The sequence below is a fragment of the Carya illinoinensis genome, chromosome 15 (genome assembly GCF_018687715.1).
Source record: "Carya illinoinensis cultivar Pawnee chromosome 15, C.illinoinensisPawnee_v1, whole genome shotgun sequence".
NCBI classification, from domain to species: domain Eukaryota; kingdom Viridiplantae; phylum Streptophyta; class Magnoliopsida; order Fagales; family Juglandaceae; genus Carya; species Carya illinoinensis.
The window spans coordinates 7101499-7129430 of NC_056766.1; the positions used below are offsets into that span (position 1 = coordinate 7101499).

Sequence of the window (27932 nt, forward strand, 5' to 3'; positions counted from 1 at the left end):
CTCTATAAATATCTCCATTTTGTGTGTTCTTTGAAAAAAAGCATACACCTCAATGAGTGCATGTCCCATGTTCGGCTCTTGTGATTTACTAAAAAAAAATAACATATTTCTTAACCGTGGGGAGAGGGTGTTAGTGTGTGTGTACATGTATTGCAAAATACCTATTCATCACCCTCATTGGATATTGTTAATTTCAAGTGATAGAGAGGTTGTGAAGAGTATATTTTAGTATTTTATTTAGGAAATGCTATATTTGATTAATAATAGACAATGTGTATTTTAAATTGTTAAGGTTAATAGATGAGATTTTAAGAAATATAATTAGTTTTTTATTTTACTTTTTTTTTAATTCTAAAATTTGAATTTACCATCTATGTAGTGAGATGGAAGGAACTACAAATTTTATTTTATTCTAGAATTTCAAATATCTCTTCTAAATTAAATTATGCTATATAAACATTTAATTAAGTGTATTATCCATACCGATTTATAAATAGAGTTTTTTCTAAACAATAGTATACGATGAAACTTATTGATAATTTAGAGTCCACATTTATATTATTCGTAGTTTATAGTGCACACTATAAAGTACTATAAAGTGGGTGGTAACATGAAGCTGCAAAATATAATTCTCTCTTTATTTTATTAAATACATACAATTTTTAAAATTCTATCTAGTAATATGGAATACATAATAATTACATGTTGCATATACATAATAAATAGTTATATTCATATGTTACATAATAATTATATTCACATGTTATATCTAGTGCCAAACTTCAAAGATATATAAAAATTTGTTAGGGTTGCCGCTATTCTCTCTTTTCATTTTCTCTCGAGTCTCGCCTCTAGTAAAAACCAGGCTCCCGGGGGGAGGGGGGATTGGAGCTTTAGCTCCTCCTCCCTCCTCCCATCTGTTTCAACTAGACAGTGTGTAGTGATTTTTCTTTTTTAGTTTTTTGTTGTGTTTTTCATTCAAAGTGTAGCGAAATACCGATTTGCTATTTTCCAGAACCCAACAACCACTACGCGTCCCATTACAAGATTTCCAAACAGCCAATCTTTTAGATGGATGAAGAATTTCATCAAACAGAACAATGTGAGTCATACATGCGGGTCAAAGTGCGAGTGAGTTCCGCACGTCGCAGTTTGGGAAAGTTTCTGTTGCTGCCACACACAACATTTTTGAGACTGGGGTCCTCGATTTTTTCAAACCAGACTGTTAGCTACACTTTTAGGATGGCGCGTGTCCCTCACCAGCCATCACACTAGTCTATTTCTTTTTTTATTTTTTTCCTGCAATGTTGAAAATGCGGATCTACAGTTTTTTAAAATGTAATTCGTCATTTTCATATCTGTCTTTTTTTTTTTTTTGTTATTTGCCTTTGTTTAGATTAAAAAAATAGTCTTTTGGACATTTTGTCTATAGAATGAAAGTCATTTCCTCCTCTAGACGATGAGAGTACTTCTAGAGGGTGAAGTTTAGAAGCACTCTCATCCTCTAGAAGGTATGGGATGAAATTATCTCTGATTTAGGCAGAGTGTTGTCTCTCAGATGGTTGTATGTAAAGAGTTATGGAAGTTAAGGCCATACTAATCATAAATGAATTTGTGTACTGGGAAAGCCCAAATTGTAAATAGTTGGCGTGTAATTATATTAAGTTATAGATGTAATTTCTTTTTTATAAATGAATAAAATCTATTTAAAAAAAAATGTCGTGCTTAAACTTCATAATCTATTTATCGTGGAATATAATAAAAAAATTGTATTCAACTTTTACCCGTAAACGAAGTTACCATTCTCATTTAAATATATATCAATATTTAGTGAAACTTGCTCTTCATATCTAATCTTCTACCTTTTAACCCTTTCTCTTATGGAAAAAGACGAAGGCACCATCGCCTTCAAATTTGCAGAGTCAATAATATAATTAAGTTTTATTTCTATAATATGTTTTCCTAAGCTATCGAAAAAACTACACAATTACGTGGGAGATTGAATTGATACTTTCTCTTGTCAAGGTTTTTCCTTGTTTATTTTTAGAAATCATCTAATCCCATCTTATTCAATCATCACAACTTCTCAAATTTACATAAAATATAATTAAAATTTAACTTTTTCAAATTAATTTTAAAATTAAAATAATATTTTAATAATATTTCATTTAACTTTTAACTTTCATTTCATCTTATTTATATAAACAAACGAGAACACTTTCTAAGCAATGAGGTAATTGTTTGAAGACAAATAGAAAACTTCTAAATTCTCTGAGCAAATTGAACGGTTCAATTTTCAATAGCGATATTTACAACTTGTGAGATCAATAAAACTGAGGGATCTCACAAGTTGTAAATACTTAGGGGATATTTGAAAATAATTTTTATCTTATGTTATTTCATCTCATCTCATTTACTTTTTAAATATCATTCAAATACAAATACTTTCAAACAAAAATTAAAAAAAAAATCAAATTTTTTCAAATCTCAAAGTAAAAATAATATTAAAAAATTATAGTCTAACAATATTTTAAAACAATATTTTAACTGTATATTATGTTTTATTCAATTTCTTCTCTCTCATCTTACAAACCCTAATAAATATTTAACTTAAACTATCTCACTACTATTCACACACTATCTTACTATTATTTACAAAATTTCATTTCATCTCATTCTCCAAACTTCCCCTCATGCATATCAAGAAACAAGTGAATTATCTATGTTAATTAATTAATGATTCTAGTACGTATTACATGGATTATCAGGTTCGTCGTATTAGTTGTAAAGAGGAGATATTGCCAGACAAATTTCTAGTGTCTTAAAAGTACCATTCCCTTGATTGATTCTGTTCGATGTGTCATAGTATAATGTGTGTATCTGAATTGTTTTGGAGTCAACCTTAGGATTCATGCTTTAACTCACTGTAGACTCGTAACGGAAAAGCTAAGTTGGGTAGAAAAGCTTTAAGTTAGATTCTTTTGGTTGTGACTGAACATCAGTATAGTTGCTTGCATTATCATGGTGGACATTCAAAGCTGTGCAAAAAGGTAGAAGATTCTGTACTATTGACTTTAGCTGCCCATTTTTATATTCTTGTGCAGAGGAAACTTAATCATGTATTTTTCCAAAAGAGCATGCAAGTTTAATATTTTAAGTTAGCATCACTTTGAGAAAACGTTTTAAATTATGAGACACCTACCAAAATTAATAATTGATTAAATGTTTCAAAAAGAGAAAAAGTGGAAACATAGTCTCAATAAAATAATATCAACATGCAAGACCTTTATTGCATAGGTTATTTTAAAAGAAACATCAACTTTGATCTCTAACTAATCAGCCTAGTGGAACGGTAAGCTGTTTTCAAAACAAAAATAAAAGAGAAAATCTTTGAAAATAAGTGTACAAATATTCTTACGAATTTCGTGAGTTGATGCGATAAGTCAAATAAAAATTTTTTTTATTATAAATAAATATGAAGTATCACATCAAACTATATCGATTTATAATTTTTTTTTTAAATTTCTTTAAAAACCTAACAAATTCACGGTTTAAAAGATAAATACTTGTATTAATTGAAAAACAAACATAGAATAATCTTAATACGCGCATTATATACTATGAGTGAAAAAATTATGCCATTTTCCTAATTGTCCGGTAGTATTTATGGAGATACAAATATGCATTTCAGCCTCACATCTAGGGAAAAAGAAGACATGCAAGCATCTTATTATAGGATTATCGAATAAAAAAAATATCAAGCTACGTACTATAATCAGTACTATCTCCTTTAATAACCTCAACTCCCGTTCTTAACACCAATCGAGCACCATGAACAGACATGTCTATGATGCATCATTCTAAATTGAAGGTACAACGACATGCAAATTATATATATAGTTGCTCGAATTTTTGAACACTTGCATTAGTCTTTAAAAGCCTTACTTCGACCATTGCCTCCTTTACATTCTTGCAAGAAAGAGCACGATCGAGGGCTATCTTGGAGTTACCATTGAAAGATTGTTGTGATACTAAATAATGGGATTTAGTATATTTGGAGAACTCAGGTCCATTTACCATGTTGTTTTATATTTGAATTACAACTATAATGTGAGAGATCATTTTGTCCTAGTGCCTTTAATCTTGGTAATTATATTATTGCTCACAATTAAACGTTAACGATGACATGACTAATTTCTTTGTCACCACTCGACGTTTGATTACGTACCATCCATATCTTTCATCTTTAATGAGCTAGTCTTTTTTAAAATTAAAAACTCTATATGCAATAATTTTTATGTATTTCTATGTACTCCACTAATATGATTGGTTGCATTATTTTTTTTAATATAAAATAATTAATTTAGTCCATTACATTAATGAAATACATAAAAAAATAAATAAAAGTGACTGTATATGACAGAACTCTTTTAGAATTATACAATCTTTCCTTATTTAGTTTGCTCGTCCTATCTATAAGACTAGACCTTCCAATCCATCACATTGCTCGCCTTCTTCACCTCATGCACCGACGGCCCTACTATTGGTTGCCTGCATGATCTCCTCTAATCGTTAGTCACCTCCATCACCATATTGCTAGACTACATCACCTTTTTAGAGTAGAGTTTTGTTATATACAATTACAGTCACATACTAGTCTGTGTACCAATACTGATTTATTTATATTTAAAATTTAAATTAACATTTTTTTCAATAAAGTCTACTTTTTGACCAATCACATCACATTGGTGCACAGATTAGTACACAATTGTGCTTGTAACTATATTTTTTCTTTAGAGTATTGTTCTCTATAACTATAAGACTAGACCTTTCAATCCGTCGACATTGCTCACCTTCTTCACCTCATGCACCGACGGCCCTACTATTGGTCGCCTGCATGATCTCTTCTAAGCATTAGTCACCTCCATCACCATATTGCTAGACTACATGACCGTTTAGAGCATTGTTAATGGATTATGTATATGTAAAACACACCTTTGATACATATAAGATAAATTTAAATTTTGATTATTCTATTTATATAAGTCTCTATATTGAAATAACTATTTTTTCATTATATAATAATAAAATAATATAAGATAAATTTGACTTTGACTATTTACATCATATCTCCACATTGGATTATCTATTTATTTATTATATAATAATGAGTAATTAATAATTTAAAATTTTTTTAAATTTTTAATTTTTAATTTAATTTATTTTATCATATTTTAATTATTAATTATTAATTTATTTTATTTTATCATGTTTTAATATTTAATTTAAAGAAATTGAGGGAAATTTGTGGATGTAAATAGAGAGAGAGAGGGTTATAAAAAAATAAATAAAAAAATAATTATTTGATGCATATACAGTAATTATCAAATTTAGTTTTCGTTTTAGAATTACTGTAACTAAGTTACTGTAGCTATTTTTTTCCTAATCTAATATAGACAATTTTATTATCTTAATAGTTAAAAAGTACAATATTTTTATATTTAGATATTCTGATGCGCTCTTACAATGTTCATCGGCACAAGCAGTTGGATTAGAAGGGTAACTTTCCCTCCATATGATATTGGGTATATCATATGTTAATTGTAGCAATTAGGATAATTTATTTGGGCTTTTTCTGTATGTTTGATCTCCGCTATACTGTTTCTCCTTGTTTGAGAATGGTAAATGTGAACCGCATGGCAAGGTGCAATCATTTACTTCCTCAATGTTACAGCCTGGCTGTAGCAGCCCACAAAACACATTTATTCTTTTTTTTTTCTTTTCTTTTTTATAAAAAATAAAACAATTTATTAATAACAAATGACAGAGCCACCAAAAACTCTATCGATTATTTATACTGAAATGTATTTTTTTTAATATTGTATTTTTTATTTATTTACACAAAATCGACACTTTAATGGTATCAAGTGTCGATGAGTTTTCTCCATGTGAGTAGCACCATCCTTTATTAATAGCCCTCTTAAAGGAAGAAGTTATTATTTCAATATTGTATTAGTAAAAATTACAGAATAATGGCTGACCGTTATGTATATTTGATGATGGAAAAATTTAATTACAAGCATAACTGCATACTAATAGGTGCACCAATCTAATGTAATTGATCAAAAAATAGATTTTATTTAAAATAATACTAATTTAAATTTTGAATATGAAAGAATCAGTATTAGTACGCAGATTAGTATGCGACTTTATTTGTATGTAGCAAAACTCTTTGATGATTCGCTATAGACAATGGTTTTTAATCAAGAAAAATATAGTTGCAAGTATAATTGTGCACTAATCTGTACACTAATATGATGTGATTGGTCAAAAAGTAGATTTTATTGAAAATAATGTTAATTTAAATTTTAAGTATTAATAAATCAGTATTAGTATACAGATTAGTGTGCAACTACGGTTGTATTTACCAAAATCCTTTTAATCATGCATAAAGAAATTTGGCGGACGAAGTTGCGAATCAATGACTGCTGGATGTTGCCAATCAAATGGTTATCCAATTAGCTAGGTTTGATCTGTAAACTTTTTGCATTAAAATTAGAAGTCAAATCTACTTCTATCTGCCAACCGGCCACCACATTCCACGTGATACGCTACTGTTTTTCTCTTAATTGATCTTTTAGATGAACATGATCTCGTGCTATAACTCCACAACCATGTGGTGGTAGCCCTTTATGGTGAAAATTCAATGACTATTTTCTTCGTCTAAAGAGTATATATCTCAACAGACTCAACCTAACGTAATCATAAAATATATACTTACCGTCATTTAGTTTAAAGGTTCTGTTTGGAAACATGGTTATGTTTAGATAATCTCAGATTACTTTATTATTGTTTGATCAAATATTCAATCTCATTATTCTCAATCTCCCTCATTATTCTCAATCTCCCTTATTCTAATCAGGGATCCGAAATTTCCGGAGATTTTATTCAACCTGACAATCATGTGCTATAGTACTGACAACCATATCACAAATCTAAACTTGCTATTGCATCCCCCCAACCTCCTCATCACAGCGAGCGTTACATATGTAGGTACAGCTCCTCCATGCTCCTCTTTAATGGGTCTAATGCCGCAACAATCAATCAAGACAGCCATGACCAACCTTTTCTTCTTCTCTCTTTTTCTAGGATCGAAGAAACTGATTTAAGAAAATTTTTATAGAGTACCACTTCTCTATATCTATCTAATTTTTATTAATATTACCTTGACAATAAATGAGAAGAAAAGGCGTTTCTTTGGCGTCTTGCCAAAGGCTGCTTTCACATTTGCCGACATTACGATTCACCCGATATTTTAAAATGGGAAAGGTTACAGTAAAAAATTCACAAAAATTGAAATGATTTTTTAAACTAATTTACTTTATAATAAAAAAGTCTATAAAATTTAACGTACGATATTAAATTTGTTAATTTATAAATTTATTTTTATAAAATATATTTATGATTAAAGTATTTATCTTTTAAAAATAAAGCTTATAATGAAAAGTGGCATCCTCCCGGGACAACAGGACGAGGACAATCTAGGAAACATCAGATACATTTTTTTCTTTATTCGACTTCAATGTTTCTTGTCACATTGAATTACGCTACCTCTCTTCATGGAATCAAACCTTTAAAGCATAAATTACGTGGGGCTAAGATCTATTCCAAGGCCTTAATCGATACTTAGTGCTTAATACTGTGTTCTCCTGTTAAAGTGATTAAATCATACATCTTTTCCTTTTCAGAAAGGAACCTTTATTGACTAAATTACTTATGACCATCAAATCTTTCTTTCATGTTCATTAGTGGAATATTTTACCCAATAAAGCACATTGACAGTTGTTTTTAACTCTGCTTTAATTTTTATCATGCACGTTAAAACCCTAAAGACTATTTACCAATAATTTTGCAAAAAATCATCTTCCTGTAGCCTTCAATACAAATATATTCTAAACCCAAAAAGATATTTTCATCTCCCACAAAAATATCATCATCTAATTATCAGAGGACATTAATATAACTTCCACAAACACTCAAAAAGATCACAATAAAAGCAAAAAACACTAACAAAAATCTTCTTATATCCTAAGTGAGTTCTAATAACACTAATAAAAACTGAAAACACATCTATAATACCCCATATTTAGTATGCCAGGTGCTGAATAAGAGTATTTTTGTGTATTTTTTTTACATTTGCGTCATTTTCTAATATAAAATCACTGGTTTGACTAATCATATAAGTAAAGTGTATAAAAAATATACAGAAATGATTATATAGAATATTATTGGTCCTTCTTAAGTATATATATATATATATATATAGTGAATTTTTCAATCGTCATCTATAATATCAAAACCAATTACAGGCAGATGTGCGGCATTTGAGTCATGCATGCGAAGTCTTCAATCTAATTATCACAAGGGAATGATTTGACAAATATTTCGGACGTATGTGTGAGGAAATCGTCAGAGCCTATATTGATTGGAAAGAAGAAGTTTTTGGCATTGATCGTAATCGCAACGAAGGTACTTCAATTATTTTTTTTAACTAACCATATAGGAGGATAATAAGCCTACCTATCATAATTTATTACAATCTCTCGAACACAGATCCTAACATCTCGAGAGTTCAGTTCATCCTCGCTTCTATGACATGGTCAAGTCTCACAGTTGTTTAATTCAACATGGATACTAATTAAGGAGGAGGCGCTTCAACACCTGAAATACATGGAGAAGTGGTAAATGGGATATCAAATAACTTAGGAGATAGATGCTATTAATTGGTATATCATTATAAGAAAACTGTTTAATTATAGTCAGTTATTTATTAAAAAAATAACTATTTTATGTTAAAATGAGTCTATCTTAATTATAAACAATCATTTTCGTTGCCTATAATCTATCAAAAATGATTTTTTTTTTTAGTATATTTATAATGATTTGAAATAAGCTTCTTTCCTAATAGTCACTAAATGACTTTTTAGAATATAAGCTCAAATATTTTCCCTAAATTATTACAGCACATCTTAATCAATATTCGTTTCAAATGTCTTCTCATTAGATCTCACGCTCTTACAGATATTAATACGAAACACCTCAATTCTGTCTTTTTCCCCTTAATTTTCAAAGCTTTAGAAATGCAAAACATGCTGTAAGCAGCTGGCTGGAGGGAGAGGAGAATCTTTGAGCAATAATCCAAATCATGGTCTTGTACGTGAAGCCGATCGGGTACATGCACCGTTGATGTGATTCAGCGTAGCGTGTTGCTCACAAATATTTTGTGAATCACAAGCTCAACATTATCTTCTAGGATGCTTAATTTCTGATATAAATCCGTTCAGTTTATTTCTTAAAAAAGTAGCAAAACAAAAAACCTGTTCGTGATTTAATAGTAACGTAATCATGGACATGATAGTTTGGTAGGATTGATTGCTACCTAATCGGCTAAGGCTATATTTGGATGTAGGATCGTTTTAATTTATCTCAAATTAATGATTGATGGACTCTTATATTTTTTTTAATTTTATATAAAAAGTTAAATTCGTCTATCTCACCTTAATTCGTATATTTAAATACATATTTTAATTTATTTATGTTTAAATATATATCAATAAAATTTATAAAAAATTATTATTTATAAATCAATTCAAATTATTTAAAATTATTTCAACATCTAAACGTAAATTAAAAAATTCATCTTTGTAGAGAATTAACCCTATAAATGCCCCCATTGTTATTTACACACCTAGATGAAGATAATTTGCCACGTGGTACCGAGATATTTCTTTTTATTATTTTACATTAAGCAATATTAGATATAATTTTAGTGCATGTCATGCATACGTTATTTTTAAACAAATGAGGTCTACCAATATTTTTTTTTATATAGATTTTAAATTTATTTACTTTTTTAAAAATAGTGCACAAAATCTATATATTTTAAAATTGTAAATATAATTTTTTTTTTTACCTTTGAGATCTTGTTTATAATTAGGAAAAACCTAGTTGTAAGTATAATTGTGTACTAATTTACGCACTAATTTAATGTGATTGGTCAAAAATTAGATTTTATTAAAAAACAGTATTAATTTAAATTTTAAGTATGAAAGAATCAGTATTAGTATGCAGATTAGTACGCGATTATACTTGTATATAGCAAAACTCTTATAATTATTGATTTGGTCGTGTCCTACATGAACGTAGAGAGAAACAAAAAGATTACGAGTTTTGCTACGTATAAGTAAAATCGCGTACTAACCTGCTTATCAATACTGATTTATTCATATTTAAAATTTAAATTAATATTATTTTCAATAAAATTTATTTTTTGACTTGTCATATTAAATTAATATACATATGAATATATAATTATATTTACAACTAGATTTTTTCATCACTTATTACCTTTGCATGTGAATTTAAAAAAAATAAAAAATAGAAAAGGTGGTCACGGTTTTCCCTTTTCCTTTATTGGGAAAGGAAGGTTTGATTTTCTTATGTAGTGTTTTTGGTAGGACAGTAACTCTTCATCTTCTCTTCTTTTATCTGATGTCGATAATGGAGCCAAGGAAGACATTTTTTTTTTCCCCTCTTTAAGAGATCAGATGGTGTCTCTAAATGCTGTCTCTGAGACAAGAGAATCCTCTGTCTCCTCTTCACATTTCTCTCATTTCTTAATTTACTATCTGAAAAGTGCCAAAAGTTCATAATTTGCATCTAACACCCTCTTCTTCTCCATTTTTCCTTTCTTAAATTCATATTTTGTTTTTTCCCCATTCTTCGACCTTCATTAATTGTAAAAATTTATGTGTTCAAAGGAATCCACGGTCACAAAAGAAAATGTGAAAGCATATACCCTAAAACCTTCTATCAATAATTAATCTTGCATTTACATATTCCCATCAAAATGAACGTAAAGTTTAGATCTAAGGTTAGATTGAAAGAGACCTATTGCCAAATTAACAGTAGCCTTCGTTTTCACTAACAATCTTAATACTTTTTGATATTGGACTTTTTACAGGCTTTCCTTTGACAAAATTGTTTCCTAATTTTCCTTTCGCTGATTTTCAAATTACCACATTGTGGTATAAATATTCTTGTAAGGCTTTTCTGTAGGGAGTCTGATTCTTTTTGTGTGTAATCCAATTTGATGACCCGATTGGCAAGAATTCGTGACAATTTTTGGTAATTTTCAATGAGCTTTGAGTCATGATCGCTCCAGCTTGAATCGATGGTTTTGGCTTGATCTGTCCAGACCCGTTATTTAGGAATTACTGCATATTGTATTATTCTTTTATAAGGTCGATGCACTATATTTACTTATTATTTGAAATAAAATAATGAGTTTTACTGCTTATTATCTTATACATCAAATTTAATTTTTTTTAATTTAAATTTTTTAAATTATATGAATTCCTTTACTCATTATTTATATATTATATATTTGATAAAAGAAAAAAAATTAAGAAACGATAAGTTGAATTTTTCTAAAACCATATACAACTGTCCCATTTTTAATAGATCCGAACTAGTGTCGGCTGATGAGGATTAAGTTGGGATCGAGAAAATCTTTTAATCCATTTTTATTAATTTGAGAAATTAAACATGCAGTACGAATTGTGAAGCGTATGCAAGATTTTCTCTCTACTTTCCCAAGTGACGTGACTGGAACAGCTCATTCGTATGAGATGAGAAGATGGCGATGTGATTGGGAAAAGGGCACCCCAATAATAGACAGATAAACTGTAGACGACGGAGATGATGATGAAGAACATAACATTAGGATGAGAACTTGCCACGGTAACTCATTAGGTAAGATCCATCTAATATTTTAGGGAACTATCATATGCATGTGTATGATTAGCATGCCTTTTCTTTCATTTCAACGGCAGGGAACCGACGTAGTTAAAGTTCCACGATGATATGGTCACCCATGCTCCATCGATCGTTAGCAACCAGCTCATGTCTTGCTATAAATTTTGAGAAAATAATTTTTTTTTATAGTTATTTTTACATATTTTTTTTACTTATTTTATTAATATGATTTATTAAATATTAAAAAAATTAATATAACTAATCGTGTCAATAGAGTGTATAATAAATACGTAAAAACTTCATAAAATATCTTAACTCAAATCATTTTATTGTTATTTATAAATTATTTCATTTCATATTATTTCATTATCTAAACAATGCATAAGTGTGTAAATTTTGTATATTTTATTAAAGGAAATGGATAAAATTTGATATTTGCATATAAAAATTATATAATTTTTCATAATAGACTCTATTTTTTTAAAATAAATATATGAGATTTACATATTTTTAAAATATATCTAGCATTATTTGTTAACTTTTTCTTGTTTGGATTCAAAATTGATCTTAACTTATCTCATTTAATCAATATAATTTTTTTAAATTCTTATATAAAATATAATAAATAATTTAATTTTTAAAAAATTTAAAATAATAAATTAATAATATTAAAAAATAATATTTTATTTAACTTTTAACTTCAATCATCTTCTCTCACTACCTAAACCTATCTTAGTTTTGCTTGAAAAACTTATCAAATTATTAATAATGCTCTAATACTGATAAAGGTAGTGCTACTTATTTAAATATGAAAACTTCTTAATATTTCTGTGATAGAAAATATAATAGAACAGGCCTCATTGTATTAGTAAAAATGGAGAGTCATATTCAAATACATTTGGAAAGAAATAATTTTTTAGAAAAAGTTTAGTTGCAATCATATTTGTGTATTAATATATATATTAATTTATTATGATTGATTAAAAAATAAATTTTATTAAAAATATTACTAATTTAATTTTTAAATATAAAAAAATTAATATTAATAAGTATCTTAATATACGATTTTCCTTATACGTAATAAAAATTAATTTTTTAACATTAGAGGACAGCATATTATTAGTGGAAATGGCTTTGGTTAGAGAACTTAATTGCACGTAATTCTATCTCTGAAAATCCGAAGACAAATGCCATCGGAAAGAGGCGAAGAAGAGGGCACTGGAGTTGTGACTGACTGATGACTGCAGACCGAGAATGACAACTGAAATGAGGGGGGGTTTCTGACTACCCACCTCGAGTCTATAATAATGGAAACGTCCAATCTCTGCAGATAAAGAAAAAGCAAAAAATAAAAAAAATAAAAAATAAAAAGGGCTCTATGGAAAGAACAGGAAAACCTATCTGCCATGGCCCCCACTGCTAGTAGCGCGGGACTCTCGGGGGGTGTTAAGCTCAGTGGGTCTCTGACTCTCAGCTTTGGCCCCCCCGATTTAACCCTTCAGTCGATCGCTGGCGCTGTGCGTGCGCACTGTGTGAGCGTGTGAGATGGCAACAGAAATGGTGGTCGTCGCCGCCAGCTATACCTCGTTGCATAGCCGAGCCAACGAAAGGGAACAGAGACGCACCGCGCTTTTAAATGTACACACGTTGTTTTCTGCGACTAGTTATGTCAAAACCAGCAAACATTACAATTTTGTCAGTGTTTGGTTCAGAGGCTTCAGACTCCTTTTCACTGTTTACCGTTGAAATTCGTACTGTATAAAGACATACGTACTCTCCATAACTTCCTTCGTAACTCACGGTCTCACCCACCACGTTACACAGTGGTATTCAACATGATGTCATTCCTCGGGAACTGTCCATGCTTCCTTTTTGGAACTTGAAGAATATTGCAGTATAAAAAATGCAATGTGGCATTCTGCTTTCGTTCTTTCGCTTTTACGCCCCTGTTCTTCATGGGTGGCAGAAAGTTTTTTGAGATTTTGTTTTTGAGAAAATGATTTTGAGATGAATCACTTTTTAGTTCGTGAAGGATTTTTTTTTCTGGTAAAAGTAGTAGTGCAGAAATCGAGTCATGGAGAAGGAAAACAAAAATCGAAGGAAATATCTAACAAAATGAATTTTTGACAAGAAAATGTAAAAGGGGCAGATAGATCGGCAAAATCCCTTCAGTCCAAACATAGATACCGAACTTGTATGGACTTATCTGCAAGTAATTTTTCTGTTTTCCATAGTAACTGGCTGCGTTTTTGCTGTTCCTATCTTTATTTTTTATTGCATGTTAAAATGCTTTTTGACCCATTCTATGCTTAGGAACAGTGCTACACCCCCTTAAATGAAAGTCGAAAGGCATTAATTATACAGTAGTTTGTAGAAGGAGCCAAGTACAACGTCCAAAACGTCATTTTGTAGATGATTTTTCCAAATTAGGAGAACATTTCCGGGGCTAGGTATTTTATTTTCCTGTGTTTTCCGAGTGTACTACGTACCTGTTAATCAAGATTCACTGCATTATGGCAACTGAAAGTTGAAAAAAATGGGGAAATATTTTTCCGACCAGTTTTTCTTCCTTGGAAAATTATGTAAATTTATGTTAGTAAAACAAGGGGTTGGATATCCATCAAGAAGCCTAGCAAAATTACTACACAAACTAAAAAGAAAAAAGATTGGACGAATCCCAAATCCGGTGGATCAGACTTCAGCCTATCTAAAACCTGAAAAGTAAAGTGAACAAAAAAAAGGTAAGAAAAAATTGAAAAACAAGGATCTTATGAATTGGGAGCATTCTAATTAGCTTGGTTAAATGAGAAGGATGGCCAAAATTTAGATAATTTGTACCCAAAAAATCCCCACATTAGATTGGGCATATTTAAAATAATTTAAATTTTAGCTACAGTGCTTAACTAAAGATAGAAGACTACTATTAATTCATCAAATATTAAAATACTAGTCTCTCACTCCAAGCAAAAATACTATTTGGTTAGTAATTAAGAAATTTAGATACAATTTTAGATGAGTTTAATCAAATGTTTTTTGTTATTAGCATTAAATGACATTTGAAAATATGATTTTTTTAATATTAATTTAAATAGAATATAATTATTATTAACATTTAATTGGTAAAATTATAAAATGTGATAAAAATAAATTAAATAAAAATTATTAAATTAATAATATTTTATTATTATATAAAGAGTGAATGGATATATAATCTAATGTGAGGATTGAATTTAAATGATGTAGACAAATATAAAAAAGTATAATATTAGCTAAATTTTAAATATTTATTTGGCTAAGCCAATGACAATGCTGAGGGGTGTGTGATATATGATGATGGAGGAGATTCGGATAAGAGCATTCTCATTTCTCATTGAATTGGCTAAAGGCATTTTCAAATTTTAGTTAATATTACATGAATTTACATTTGCCTATTTTATTTAAATTCAATATCCACATTGAATTTACATTTGCCTATTTTATTTAAATTTTTATCACATTTTGTAGTTCTGCCAATTAAATATTAATAATAATTCTATTCTAATTAAATTAATATTAAAAAAAGTATTATCAAATGTTAATGATAATTATATTCTAATTAAATTATTATTAAAATAATTATTATTAAATGTTAATAATAATTATATTCTAAATGTTAAATGTAAATTATATTCTAATTAATTTAATTTATTTACTTGGAATGAGAAACTAGTATTTTAATGTTTGATGAAGTAACTGTAATTAATTATATTTGATGAAATATTATAGCTAAAATCTAAATTATTTTGGAGATACACAATTCAATATAGGGTCTTTTTAGCATAGATTATTTAAATTTTGACCATCCTACTTTTGCCAAGCCAACGAAGATGATCCAAGAATGTGCATAAAGAATTTCTATTTTCTTTTCTTTTACCATAGATTAAAATGCCCTTTTATTGATTGTTATTTACTACGAGGTAGCTCTATTCCTAGAGACAGGACTGCTAGCTACAGATTTTGCACGTCCAAGAAATAAAGAATGCACCGAGGAAAATAACTTTGAAACGATTGACCAGAGCATGATTCAGTACCTTTCACATTCCCCTTTTAATTTTTTAGCAGCAAGTAGGTGTTTTCATTAATTAAAAGGACGAGGTTAGCTTTGACAATCACTCCAAGGACGAGGTCTTTGACGGTTGTTGCCAATTTGAATAATTTATTTCTATAAGTTCTTGCAGTAGGATGGTAAGAACGGAATTTAGCAGTTGAGGATCTTCATTTTCACATTTCGCACACTCCTTATAAGATGGTAGGTGGAAAATCACTTCTAAGCAAGTGAAAGCATGCAGGTGGTCTAAAAAAGTGAGGGAAAAGCTGAACTCTTCGAAAGTGTTGATATATCGAGTTTTGGAACACCTACACACCAAAACCAGTAAAGGTTTCAAATGATAAAGTGCTACCAAGGAAAATAACGTGAGCGATGCTACTCCATCTTATATATTGTCATCTTTAGTTACATATTTTAATGTGGCACAATTTAAGTATCTTCGTATATTTATAATTTGAATGTGCAGCTTTATTTGTTTTCACAGATGAGATGAGATGAGATAAAAATTAAAAATTAGAATAAAATATTATTAAAATATATTTTTTTAATATTACTTTTAATTTAAAATTTAAAAAAGTTGAATTGTTGATTTTATTTCATGTGAGAATTTGAAGAAATTATAATGATTATATAAAAATGATTACGAACACAAATGAGGCTACATTGAAAGTGCCTAAAACTACCAATTAAGGGTTTTTAACAAAAGCCAAAGGTTCTGGCAAACATATCTTGCCTTAACAAAATAGAGAGAACTACAACTCATAGAAATAGTGCAGCCAAGGGCAAAGACAATACAAAGTTGTGCTGAAGTTGTAAATCACCGCCACCAATGGCTGCTTGTGGTGTTGACATGCTTGGTGGGGAGGTGGCAAGGAGAAGGGAGAGGACAATATATGGTTGGACGCGCGTGGGGGTCAACGGCAAGCTGGGAGGCATAGGTGCAAAATTAAAGTGAAGAAGATCGGTAACGGGAAAACAAGGTAGTAAAGGACCTGCTGAAGGAGAATAGGAGCCATTCTACAATATTGCTGAATTCAATGAGTTCCTTTATTTTATATTACTATGGTTATAATTCTACAATAGAAGCCTTGACGGACCCTTTTAGAAAGTATTGTGATCACATGTCTGGGTGATTAATTCTCAATTTTACTCAATAAAATCTTTACTTATAGCGGATAAATACCGTGGAAACAAATAAAAAACACCTAAGAATTTACAATAATAAACATAAGAACCAAAAAATTCAGGTATCAAAAAACCCCAAAACTAAACAAAACCAACAAAAAACCCAAAACCATCAATGTCTAAAATAAGGAATATCGAGCTTGTCTATACGAATAAATCCCCAAATAGGTCCTTGTATGGAATTCACACCACAAAAATCATCATTATACCCTTGAGTCCCTTGTTTTGCTAAAAAATCTGTGACTATATTAGTTTATCTAAAAATATGACGAAGACGGACATTGAGTTCAGAAACAAGAGCTTTAACTTCCTCCCAAAAATTCCATAGAAACCAATACTTGCATACCCTTAATGCCAACCATCCAACTATAACCATTAAATCCGACTCGACCAATATATCCCGCAAGCCCAAATGTCTACGCAATCATAGACCATCTAGAAGAGCACGACATTCAACAATAGTATTAGTAGCATGACCATATGAGGGAGCAAAACCTGTTACAACCATGCCTTTATAATTTTGAATAATACCACCCCCACCTGATTCTCCCGAGTTACCACAAGAACCTCTATCCACATTTAATTTAAATATCTCTCTCTCTTTGGTGGTGCAATTAATTTAATTACCTTTGTAACCACATGAATAATCAAACAAGATAAAAACTCTATTATCACCTTATCAATTTTGCCCAAAAATCAAAAATTTTTAATCGTACTTGAGATATTTCTAATTAAGAATTTTATGGCTTAGATAATATCATCAGGAATGAATTTAGCCCTTTCCACTATTGCTACACATCTGGCTCTCCATAACGTTCAAGAAATTGCAATAGAAAGAACTCCCCGAAGCCACCCAACCTAAGAAGATGTTGAAGCTCTCTGCCACCAAAAATTCATCATCCTTTCCCAGTTCTGGATTTGAGAAATCCTCATACGACCGGCTTTAGCAAAAAATTTCCAAACTTTTTGAGCTCCTTCACCCTCACATAATATATGATGTAAGGTTTCAATTTGAGGTTAGACACAACATTCACATTTAGAAACTAACGGAATGCCTAAAGTCTGAATAATATCATCAATTGGGATGGCCTTTTTTTTTGCTCTCCAAACTAAAAGCGACATCTTCTTTGATAGCCAATTCTGCCAAAGCCATATCTTTTAGGTGCATAAATCACCTCATTGGCAAATCAATTGCCATGCAGATTTAGTCGTAAAATCACCATCAATAGACGGCTGCCACACACACAAATCAGCACCCTGTTGTAACCTTATGCTAGAGTCATGTATGTTCCTAAGAACTTCATCCGAAACCAAATCCCACAAAATAGCTAAGTTTGGACTCAAATTGAGATGTCATCATTCTACCTTTTAATATGTTCTGTCACAATCCATTGTATCTTCCTCAAAGAGCAATCTACTCTTTCACATACCTCCTCTTTGTAAATGACGTATACACCTTTGCTTGTGCAATCCTAGATGAAGCTCACACAATATTCTATACTTTTTTCATTGTTGGAGTAAGCTTAACTCATTCCAAATCAATCATTAATGAGATTTCGTTACTTTTTTAATTTCACATAAAAAGTTAAACTCATCTTAACCTACTTCATACATTTAAACACATATCTCAACCTAATTACATTCAACTATATTTCAATGAGACTTATTAAATATTACTATTCACATATTAACTCATATAATATAAGATCATCTTAACATCCAAACGTAACCTAGTATTTCGAATGTTGATTCAAGTAGAAGATGAACACAAATCAAGCATTTTTGCTGGAACAAAAAGGTCCCTCGACCTTTTTAACTCTTTAAGCACTACACTTCACCATATCCAATCAACCAATACATCAGAGAGCCCTATAACTTCTCTAATCATGAATTGCTCACAAATTCAATGCATAGCAACAATCCAAGCATACACGTAAAAGAGTTATGCTACATATAATCATTTTTATATATTTTTTATGTACTTAATTGATGTGATTGGTTAAAATAATTATTTTATATTATTTTTGTTATATTAAAAAAAGTGAGGCATCTAATCACATTAATAAAATGTATAAAAAGTACATAAAAGTGACTGTACATTAAATTTTTGCAGGCAAAATCCTTATCCAATCAGCTGTCTTCACCCTCATCTTATACCTTGTTCCGTTTCCTCTTAACCTAAACACAATGCATCTCCCTTGACTAAAATGGTGCGTCGATTCTGATCAAGAATAGATCGAGGACAAGAGTGAGATTGAACGGAGTTAATTCGTAATGTTAACTACATTACAACAATTTTACTACTATATAATAAAATAGTTTTTATTCTAAATTCAAACGAATAAAAATAAAACAAAAGAAAAATTTAAAATTAATATTCTATTAATAACTTGAAAAAGTTGTTAATTAATAGCAGTAATTATATCATTTCCGTTTCTTTAATATTTTTGCTATGGCCCCTAATTGCTTAGATTTCTTGAAACTATCATATTCCTCGGAACGGGGCTTTTTAAGATATTCGAAGAATTGTTTATTAAGGATTGCTTGTAAAACATATATAGAAAAGATAAGTTCTCTAAAGTAACATATCTCAAAGAAGGTACAAATATATATATTTTTTAAAAATACTTCTTAACAAAATTAAAATAATCTATAATGTTGGAAATCCTGTTTTTAAGAATTAGGTCTCATTTGGTTTTACATATGATCTCAACTTAATTCATTTCATATCGTTTCATCTCATTTTAACATTCAAATATCATTTAAATACAAATACTTTTTAAGTTTAAATTTTCAAGATTTTTCATCTAATCTTAATCATTACAACTTTCTTAAATAAAAAAAAATTTAACACTTTCAAATTTCAAAATAAAAATAATATTAAAATTTATATTATAATAATATTTTAATTCTATAATACTTTTATTTAAATTTTTCTTTTTCATTTTTGAAAAGTTTTTAAAATATTTTAATTCAAATTATTTATAAAATATTTTATTATTATTTATAAAATTTTTACCTTATCTCTTTTAACGACGCATCAACGTTCCTAATTAAATACAAAATTAACAAAAAAAAAAAAAAAGAGAGGAAAAAATGTGTATTGGTAGTATGGTTGGTAGATACATCGGTGCCAATGAAGAAGGTAATAAATTGGAAGTGATTAATTACCTGTTTTTTTTCTTAACAGTTAACACTAATCTCGGTTCAAAATTTGAGATTCTCTAACGCAATAATGAATAACCATCAATCAAGAGAAAGACATACACTAATTTTGAGATTCCTTAACGTAATAACAATGATCATCTAGCTCGTCTAATATTCAACAGTCTCCAAAATATTGATTGGCTCTCGCTAGGAAACTGGCACATCCTTCCACGAGCTAGGAAATTAGGACAGCTTAGTCCCAATAGCTAAAATAAAGTAGAATTAAAAGCATTAATTAAATACTCTCATAGGCCAAAATTAATTAAAATCCCTATAAAGCCATAAACGTGAAACAAAGGGGTAGTAAAATAATCAGAAATGTAAAAAGGAGAGGTAGGAAGAAGAAAAATCTACGATCTATAGTTGCCTTATCCCCTTGGCCTAGCTTCCTTGCTTTTCTTAATTTACAAATATTTCTTTTTCTTTGAAGAAAGAAAGTCTTGTCCGCCACCCAAGAAACGGAGCGGCCTCCGGTTCCGGCTAAGCAAGCAATCTTCTCTCTTCCTCTTCGCATCAAGTTCTTCTGATCATTTGCTATTTCTGCTGTACTAACATGCCCAAATCCTGGTGCAACTTCACTTCAATACCTCCTTGAACCAAAGTTTTCTGTTGATTTTCATTCCTAATTTTTCCAAGTTGTAACCTTATGTGTCGTTTTGGGTAAGTAGCAAACCACAAAGGAACCAGTCATGGTTGTGTTCTTTGGCTATCTACAACTTGCTATCCTCATAATTTAGGGTTTTGGGTTCTTCCTCTACTAAACTATTTCTTCAATTCTTGCTTTTTTTAGGGTTTTAGGATCCTTTTTCTTTCTTGTTACAAGAGTTTTAGTGGTTTTTTCGTTTTCTCATCTGAGTTTGTTGAGAAATGGAGGAATATCACAATCAACTTAATGAGAATTCAGCTCCAAGGGGGAATTTCTTGTACGTGTCACCGGTTCTTGCAGCGAATTCTGCTGGTTATGGAAGAACAAGCAGTGGCTCAAACGTCGGCAATCAGCAGACCCAGATACCCATCTCCACCTTTCCTCTCCAATCAGGCGGCGAGTGTTTTCAATCAGAAGCACACCCGATTGTGAAGACCGAAGCCAGTACTTCACAACATTTACAGACATTTCATTACGCCTTGATGAGAGGGCATCCAGGAGTTCAGCAGCAGCAGCAGCAAGGGAATGACTCCTCCAGTACTGATGTTGAAGCTATCAAAGGCAAGATCATCGCCCATCCTCAGTACTCTAATCTCTTGGAAGCTTACATGGATTGCCAAAAGGTGTTTTACCCTCCATAAATTCTATAGTAGAAGATGAAAGATGAACATATATATATATACATATATATAGAAGATTGACCCTCTCTCTCTCTCTCTCTCTCTCTCTCTCTCTCGTTGTAATATAAATAGGTCGGCGCTCCACCTGAAGTGGTGGCTCGGCTATCAGCAGCTCGCGAAGAGTTTGAGGCGCGGCAAAGATCTTCAGTGACTTCTAGAGAAACTACAAAGGACCCAGAACTCGATCAATTCATGGTGACTCCTTTACTCTTCCTTGTAACTTTCATATATTTAATATTGCAAAAATGAAGTCTCTCCATATTATAGTCCTTTTATCTCTCCTGCGGTACACTGGGTAATTTCCCCAATGTCTGACAACATTTGGGATGTGTAAGCAGGAAGCTTATTATGACATGCTGGTGAAATATCGGGATGAACTAAATAGGCCTATTCAAGAAGCAATGGATTTCATGCGTAGGATCGAAGCGCAGCTTAATATGCTTGGCAATGGCGCCGTGCGGGTCTTCTCTTCTGGTACTCTTTCCGGACATATGTCTAACTTTTCTTGCTTTCTTGTTTCTTTTTTTTTTTTTTTTTTTCCCGAGTTATCTGTCCTATATTTTCCATAAACCGTCCTATTTCTGTGCCTAGAAAAGATATCTGCACATTCAATGTGAACAGCAGGTACTGATTTAAGTCGTCGCCCCAGAGATATGGGTTAATTTCGTTTGCAAATATTGATGGCCTTAAGTATACTCCGGTTGTCCTGAGAAGCATAGAGAGCACTTTACTATGCGTCACTTCTCGTTTCCAATAATGAAACTTTGACCCAGATAACGCGTTCCAATAGTGAGTCAGATGACCCGAGAGAGAGAGAGAGAGAGAGAAGAGGGAGGGGGGGGGGGGGGGGGGGGGGGGGAGCAAACTACCTTTGTAACGAGTTGCTTGGTAAAAACCCTAATCACGAGCGCAATTGAAATTGGACAATTTTATATGCAGTCGAAACTCCACATGAAGGAGGCAGCAGACGAAGCCCGCACTCGTATGGTAGCATAAACAAATGATGAAACATACGCACATTCGCCTCCTAAAAAGGGTTAGCTTTACACGGTCTGAGTATCCCGACAAACCATTCTTATTAGAGTTTCTTGCCGGAAATCTACACACTTTTCTTTCTTCATCTGCCCAAGAAAATCCGATTCGTATTCTTCTATGGGTTTCCGTGATAAACAAACACCTCGAAATGTTGGCAAGACTGTTGTCATTTCCCAGCTTGTCTAAGATAAATATGGACATATTTATTTATTTTGTATTTCTCTCTCTGTTTACTCGCATCATTAGAAAAAGAAGCGTAGGATTCTGTTCAATTCAGTGCTACTCCTTGTGTAGCTTGTACGGTCTTTGTCAGAAAAATCTAATTCATGGCTAAGGTCCCTATATAATCGTATACGCATTTTGTTTTCTTTGTCGCCCATTAAGATCCAGAATTTTCCTTCTTGCCCAGATTAACCAGGAAACGGGAAAAATATTACAAACACCATGATTAGTAGAATTTAACGTTGTTATTTAATTCCTTATTGCTGGGCTGTTGGCCGGTGCCATGTTTGGTCGGATGTAGCTTGAGAGAAAGGAACCCGATAACTATTCTTATTGGGGAATACATTATTCCCTCTCTAGTTTCTATGACTGCAAGGCTGATTTTTTAGATGTATGCTCTCTCTCTCTCTCTCTCTCTCTCTCTCTCTCTCACACACACACACACACAATTTGTAAATTTTATGACGAAGCAGGCAAAATTATACTTGGCATGTTGGCTTGAATTCTTGCACAGCTGATATTTGACATTGTGGATGCGAAGATAATGATTATAAATCCGAATTTTTAAGTTCTATGCCTATGGGTATGATCCTTAATATAAATGATGCTTAAGAAACACGCTTTGAAGTGTAAAGATATAAATTAATCAGAGAATGATCTAGGGTTTACCAAATCATACTAATTATGAGGCTTGTGAAAGTTGGTCGAAATTGATTCATCTTTGATATTTTCACAAACATGATAATATTTTAGGTAGACGCTTGCTAGTTTGAATGGTCAAGAATCTAGCTCAATCAGCAATGTTTTTAGCAAACTGCCTCCTCCACAGCTACTTTCTGTATCTCCTGTCTCCTATGTCATTTTATATCTGTATAGGAGAAATTATATATTCTGAAATCATCTGTCAATTCGTGCCAACAGACGAGTTACTTTGAAAACCAATTTAAAAGACTTTGCTGACACGTTGTCAGTCAACGTATGTAAGAAATGCCTGAACACAAGGATTATACACTTTTGTTTCGTATCTATTTCTTCTTGTTCATAATGCTTCATGGATTTTTTTTATAGGATTTGTTTTAATTTTTACTCTTAAGATATAGTACTAGAGCATTAAATTGTTCAACTCAATTGAAACTGATTCGACTGGTGCTGTATCTTAATCAATTAATCGGTATTGTTGCCTGCTGTATGTACAACAAAATAGAACTTCACTGAAGTAAAAGACACAGGATACAAAAATGGAATGACTTTTTAAAATCATGAATAAATCACTACTGTTTCTCACTGGTGCATTAATGGTTCTCTCTGGTAACTGAAGTACTTTCTTACTTCATTGATCTTTGCTTCATACTTTGCATTTTATTCTGGAGCATGTGGTTTCTGGTTTGAGATTTTTCAGTTTGACATACAGAAAAACTCAAATTTTAGAGGTTGTGATTTCATTTTTTTTTAGTCTAAGGTTCGGGATGCTAGAGTAGGGATGTTCTTTATAGAGCATCATTAGTGCTGTTTCTTAAGTCATATGGTAATTGCATAGTGAATGCCTACATTGGCTGCAGTTTTAAATGCCAAAATGTTTGGCTGTCTTGTTATACTTGGTTAGGCACGCTAGACAATACATTCACAATGAACCGTTGTTGATTAATGGATGTTGTGAGGAGGCGTTGTTGAAGGAAAAAAAAAAAAAGGAAAGGAAATGGAATTTAATGTTGTAAAGTGGAAATGTGTCCTTCAAAAGGAATTGTCTATAATGAGATTCGTGATGAATGCTAAAACCTTCCGGATGGGCAAACATCAAATGAAATGATTGTAGTAAATATTTTTTTTCAATGGATATGACATTCTCAAGCCGGTATATAGCAAGAGTTTAAAGAGTTTGCTAATGGAATGTACCCAAATGGCACTCGCACCACCCTTACACGTGGTGGTGAGCAAGCTAGGGATCACTTTTTTCGGTGGTGGATGGGTTAGTTTATCAAGTTGAAAAGAAAACGGAGAGCGCATCTAAGGCTCATGAGGTCTAGCCCATGAAATTGAAAATAGGGCCTATTAGGAAAGGGGAAAAAAATCTGCTAGAACTTTGTAGGCATACATTCTTTTTCCTAGCAAGCATGCTCAATGGAGTTGGATTGTGGAATATATGGTTTGTTTGGCTATCTCATTGTGATCTTTTGTTTTGAATGGGTGTGGACATGTTTTATGTTTGATGTGATTAGATGTTGAAAATAACATGTAAATCTAATATATTTGGTAGCAGGGCAACACAATGGTTTAGTTTTTGTTGGCTTCTTTTTATGGTTTTTTGAAATGGAGATTACTCCTGTGATATTATTTCTTCTGTGAAGCATTTCTGCTGTAATTAGGTTAACTGAATATGGACTCCTTGGAGCAAACAAACATTACTTTGCCTGTCTTACTCGGAGAGAACATAACTGCATACAGATGATGATGGTCTTTCTATAAAGGATATTTGAGAGATTACGATATTGCTGTAAATGAAGAAGTTATCTCCGCTAGTACTTCCATTGTAACAATTTAAAATTGATGTTATCACAAGTGAATTGGCGAAGGTTTTCAGTTAAATTCTTTTAGCTAACAATATACCCACATACGATTTCTTTCTTTCCCATTTTGAAAAGGAGAATTAGTAGAAGGATAAAAGGAAAAAAAGTAGGCTGCATGGTTCCCCTCCTTCATGATAGATATGATTTAACAATTTTTCTTTTATTTTCATGGTAAGGATTTTGTCGTTTATTGCTGAAAATGTGATGGACACTGGATTTGCCATAATCATCTAGGACTAATTGGTTATATGCTAGAATATCATTTTATGAAAATTGCCATAACTATCCGGTTTTCATGTTTCAACGTGAACAAATGTGCAGACGAGAAGGGTGAAGGTGTTGGCTCATCTGAAGAGGATCAAGACAACAGTGGTGGAGAAACAGAACTTCCTGAGATTGATCCACGTGCCGAAGACCGCGAGCTTAAGAACCATCTGTTGAGGAAGTATAGTGGCTACTTGAGCAGCCTCAAGCAAGAGCTTTCCAAGAAAAAGAAGAAAGCTAAACTACCCAAAGAGGCCAGACAAAAGCTACTTAGTTGGTGGGAGTTGCACTACAAATGGCCTTATCCTTCAGTACGTGTAACCCTTGAAATTGAATGCGGAACCATTTTCAAACTTTTAGAGTACCTAAGTGCATCACAGTAAACAGGATCTCGAGCTATCATTAGATTGCCTGATATTTTGTGATAAATGTGCAGGAGACGGAAAAGGTGGCATTGGCTGAATCAACTGGTTTAGACCAGAAACAAATAAACAATTGGTTCATAAACCAAAGAAAACGGCATTGGAAACCTTCTGAAGATATGCAGTTTATGGTGATGGATGGACTACATCCACAGAATGCTACTCTCTACATGGATGGTCACTACATGGGTGATGGTCATTACCGTTTGGGACCATGAGCAAAATAAAATAAAATAAAATAAAATCACTAGCAAGCTGGTTATTGAAGTTGTAATGGTTTAATATTGTGCTGTGAACTGTCTAGCTAATAATGCAGTGTGAATTGTCATCATTATAATTAGTTGAAGCTAGTCCGTATCAGATCAGTAAGTAATTTCATGCAATATGATCTGGATATCTTTTAGGAGGAATGCCATCAGTATAGTTTAGTGAAAGCTAGTCCGAATGCTGTGCCGATCACTCACGTTGGACTGATGGAGTACTGCGGTAGTTCTCATTACATCAAAAATCTGGGACGTTTTGATTTGTTCTGTGTTAGAGGATCTAAGGCAGATCTTGTGTGTTACTTTGATGTGTGCTTTTATTATGCAAGGAGATGATAATAGGAGTAACATTTTCATTTTGAGCCAGCTGTACTGTAAACTCTTAATTTAAATCTCTGACAGCAATTACTAGCTGTAAGTGTATATATTAAAGACACTGAATATGAAGTCAATGCGGGTGCATGTAATATTATTTGTTCGTACGTTTCCAGTCTTTTTCGTTTTCATTAATTAAGACCTTCAAGCAAATTGTTGGTTTATTGGCTTGTCATATCTGTGGCTTTGAAGAGTCGATCCCCTTAAATGATCATTTGTTGGAGGATTAGCTTGTGGATGTGGAGAATCTGTCATTCATTGATATGATCTATAGATAATTCCAAACCAAGGAAAGTTTTCAAACATATTAACTCTACTTAAAGAGAGGTAAATTGATCTCCAAAAATCAATTCAAACACTTGAGGAAAGAGGTAATCCGCATGACATCCTACAATGAATCAGTGATGGCGCATCTCGTGAAGCTTCATCATGAGTTGGCGGAGGAGGAGGGGTCGGAGGGGGAACATGAAGATAGAAGGAGCTGCAGGTAAATCCAGTTGCTTGTTCGGTGTGGTACCAAATCAGTATATCCTTTCTCTAGTTGGTGGGGGGCGCACACTTCTCTTTTATAAATTTATCATGTATTAGTTGATTTCTCGTATGTTTTAGTTTGCTTAGTATAGGAGTTGGCTAGTTGACAAACCTAAAGGGCAGTTTAAGTGGGAAACAGAAACTTGACAAGCATCTCGATTTTCATGGTTTGTTCCTAATTACAAGATCAAGTAATTTACCGAGCGTTCCTTATGTCATTCTCCTTCACATTTTGCTGATCAATTCAGATGACCATTGACCAACACTAAATTTGACAATTATTGCTATCATGATATCGGCGCCCCGTGTAAATCCTTGCATCCACAGTCGGAAACTAATTCAGAAAAGATAATGAAAAGCAAATAAAAGAAATCTCATTTTTCACAATGATTAATAGCGTGCATCAGGGTGTGAAAATATAAAAGGATACAAGACTACAAATTATGAATTTATTTTTTAACAGTTCGTCTAGGTGCAAACGTTTTGGTGGACGAATCTGCACACAAAGCTGACATGGTGTGCTGCCACATTATAAAATATTGAGAGAATGATAATAAAATGAATTATAAATATATCAAAATCTGTACATGGCATGTGTGTGCATAAATATTGACTTTACATACTGACTTTTTCA

At 31.7% G+C, this 27932-nt stretch overlaps 1 protein-coding gene across 1 annotated transcript; it reads left to right on the forward strand.

The window, feature by feature from the left end:
• Positions 1-20598: 20598 nt before the first annotated feature.
• On the forward strand, positions 20599-26885 carry LOC122295361 (homeobox protein knotted-1-like 2). The gene is made up of 5 exons (XM_043104366.1): positions 20599-21565; positions 21695-21817; positions 21961-22096; positions 25765-26018; positions 26144-26885. Exons 1-5 carry the CDS (start codon positions 21164-21166, stop codon positions 26345-26347), a joined length of 1119 nt encoding a protein of 372 aa, XP_042960300.1. The 5' UTR covers positions 20599-21163; the 3' UTR covers positions 26348-26885.
• The last annotated feature ends 1047 nt before the right edge of the window (positions 26886-27932 follow it).